General features: G+C 43.7%; 1 protein-coding gene across 2 annotated transcripts; it reads left to right on the forward strand.

Annotated features, from left to right (window-relative positions):
- The first annotated feature begins 241 nt into the window (after positions 1-241).
- Positions 242-2899, forward strand: LOC124699305 (pectin acetylesterase 5-like). 2 transcript variants are annotated; one of them, XM_047231626.1, is made up of 12 exons: positions 242-401; positions 520-602; positions 739-865; positions 967-1046; positions 1137-1226; positions 1331-1455; positions 1567-1627; positions 1774-1827; positions 1924-2001; positions 2081-2186; positions 2280-2425; positions 2564-2899. In XM_047231626.1, exons 1-12 carry the CDS (start codon positions 242-244, stop codon positions 2675-2677), a joined length of 1224 nt encoding a protein of 407 aa, XP_047087582.1. In that variant the 3' UTR covers positions 2678-2899. The 2 variants fall into 2 exon arrangements, with proteins under 2 accessions (XP_047087582.1, XP_047087583.1); XM_047231627.1 differs by having other exon boundaries at positions 362-401; positions 536-602.
- Positions 2900-3272: the final 373 nt, after the last annotated feature.

Raw genomic sequence — 3272 nt, forward strand, 5'->3', positions numbered from 1 at the left:
TTCTCATGCTCCAAGGGAAAGCCGTCGTGCTTGACAAACGTCCCTTCAGGAAATTGCGTGAAACTTTTTGAGTATGGATAAGGTTTTTATTTGTGTCTAGTTCCACAGTCTTGATCGTAAATGGGATTATAATAGTAATCAGGATCATACTCTCTCTCCATTCGGCGGTTTGACAAACGTTTGCACTTTCCCCGACGCCACAGCCACCCCGGGCGTTGTTTGGGTCTTGGGCTCAAAGGCCATGGCGACCGCGCCTCGGCCAGGCTTCGCGGCGGCGCCACGGGTCATCACGATGACGCTTCTGGCCGTGTCAGCCTTATTGTTCCGATTATCGGTGCCGGCGGCGGCAGCGGAGCTCGTCGAGCTGACCCTCCTCGCAAACGCTCAGGAGAAGGGCGCGGGTACTCAGCAGCTAACCTTGCTTGCGTTCATTTGCACTAGCGTCTGTCTCTGTCCTGGGGCTGCCTCATGAGTCATGATTGGTGATTGCATATGCTTGCTCCGTCTTGCTCCTTACAGTCTGCTTGGATGGCAGCCCGCCGGCTTACCAACTCCGGAGAGGCTTTGGCTCCGGAACACGAAGCTGGCTCCTCAATCTTGAGGTGATGCTGATCGATCCATCTTTTTTTTTTCTTTCTGTGTGCATGTGCCGAATGTAAATCTGGAAACTGCAACGAACAAACATAAGATACATCACTCTCTGTCAGTGCTGATTCTCTATGAATTGAATAAATTCAGGGAGGAGCATGGTGCAACACCACCGAAGATTGCTCCAACCGCAGACTGACTGACCTTGGTTCGTCCAAGTTCATGAAACCAATAGAGTTTGAAGGAATGCTCAGCAACAATCGCTCGGAAAATCCCTGTACGTAAATAAGCTTGTTTGATCCCCAACCAAGCTTTAACACTTTAGGTTGAGATTGACTCTGAAACTTCAATTATTGGTGTATGCATGTGTGTGATCAGATTTCTACAACTGGAATATAGTTGACATAAGGTACTGTGACGGGGGATCATTTGCCGGGGATGCGGAGGGCCAAGATCGGGTGAGTGATTATTCTGGCACTTCTGATTTGGGCCATTTGCCTGCCTATCTTCATTCCTCAACTGATGATGATGTGGTGCCGTTGATGTAGAATGGAACCAAACTTTTCTACAGAGGATTGCGTATCTGGGAAGCAGTCGTCGACCAACTCATGGGAAAAGGAATGGATAATGCTAAACAGGTTAATTCAGCTATATATTGATTTTTGTATACATATGCTGCATATCGTCGCTGTCATGATAATCTGACAACGGCATCTGAGCAGAGCCATGTCCAAATTTTCAGGCCTTGCTTGCAGGTTGTTCTGCTGGTGGTCTTGCTGCACTGCTGCACTGCGACAAATTTCGTGCACGTTTCCCTCCGGAGGTTCCAGTAAAGTGCCTTTCAGATGCTGGATTCTTTCTTGATGTGTATGGCTCTGGGCATCCTTGGTCGAAAGTTATTTCTTATAATTAAAATAAAAACTTTAGAAACTAGTATCCCTAGTAGAATTGTTAAGTACCAGCTCTCTTCTACCACAGAAAGGATTCATCAGGCGAAAGGTTCATGCGCTCTATCTTCAGGGGAGTTGTTCACCTTCAGGTTAGCTTGATTAATTTGCCGATTTCCTCAAGTTCTGGCTCTTTTTTTTTTCTTGTTTTGGATGCATTGCAACAAAAAGAGTGTTTCGTATATGCAGCTCGGTAACAATCAATGTTGAATTAGCTTTTCTGAATCTTTTTTTCTAGAATGTGAGAAAAGTTTTGCCCAAGGACTGTCTTGCAAACAAGGATCCGACAGAGGTTGTTAATCGCTCATTGTCTAGGGAATTTCAGTTTACCTTGATATAGTATTAAGCTGCCAAGTTTCATTTTTTTTTAAATTTTTTTTTGCTGCAGTGTTTTTTTCCACCTGAGCTTACCAAGAGCATTAGCACCCCAACATTTATTCGGAACTCTGGTTATGATTCGTATCAGGTGATCATTTACAATCTTTGTTTTCCCTTCAACTTGTATATTTCATGGCTAAAATACGAGCTGGCGAACTGCTCTCTAGGTAGGAAATGTGGTGGCGCCAGGCGGATCTGATCTGGGACAATCATGGGCAAGGTGCAAAGCTGATATTGGAAACTGTACTTCCACTCAAATTGAGGCACTTAATGGTTAGCTTAGTTTCACAGTCTCTTGTGTGTTGTCTACCCTCATCTGGTGACTAGTATCATACTACATGTGAAATTTCTTTCTCCATACTTCAGGATTCCGGAAGAAAATTATTGAGGATTTGAAGATTGCTCAACACAAGAGTGGTTGGGGACTCTTCATCGACTCATGCTTCACCCACTGCCAAACGCCATTCAGAATCTCATGGCATTCGCCGATCTCCCTAAGACTCGGTAACAAGGTGAGGTTCAGAGTCACTTTACCGTGAGCTGCATAAACGCAGCTAGTCTTTTGTCGTCTTTTTTTATGTTCGTTCTTTTAACTGGATTGATATACCTAGTTTAGTTTCAATTCCCACTCTTCCTCTTTTGTTTTACAGACGATCGCTGAAGCTGTTGCGGATTGGTATGTCGGTAAAGACCATGGAGTGAAGGAGATTGACTGCGCGTATCCGTGCGTCAACCCCACATGTAGCAGTCAGCTTGACCTGTAATAAGCGAAGTTCTGTTGTCCGCTATTGCAAATCAGAAACGAACCAAACATAGATGCTTTAGATATCACAATAGCCACCTCTCATATGCATCTGCATTGCGAAATGCAGCGTTAGAGGTAATACTAATAAAAAATCGTTTGCTGGACGTTACCCAAAGCACACTGGTTTGTGAGTGTTGGACATAGTACTCTATAGGCAAATAATAATAAATATTTATTATTATATTTCAATTATTCATAATAGTTTTATGTCATGCTATTAAGCCGAAACATTGATACACGTGTGATAATATAAACAAACCAGAGTCCCTAGTAAGCACATGTGTGCGAACTAGCTCATTATATGGTCATTTGTTGATCGAGATTTCCTGATCATCGACATACACACCATTGATAATGGGATCATAGCATTCATCGTCAACCATCACACCGTAACAAGGTGATTATAAAGGTGTAGTTGGGTATTCCAAAAGGATGAGTTGAGACGTATGTATCAATAGCACGATTTGTTCATCCACATGATGAAGAGATACACTGGGCTCACTCGGTGAGATTACATCCATAAAACTGCGCAGCGTATGACTAGGTCATGGGGA

Source organism: Lolium rigidum, chromosome 3 (assembly GCF_022539505.1).
Source record: "Lolium rigidum isolate FL_2022 chromosome 3, APGP_CSIRO_Lrig_0.1, whole genome shotgun sequence".
Taxonomy (NCBI): Eukaryota; Viridiplantae; Streptophyta; class Magnoliopsida; order Poales; family Poaceae; genus Lolium; species Lolium rigidum.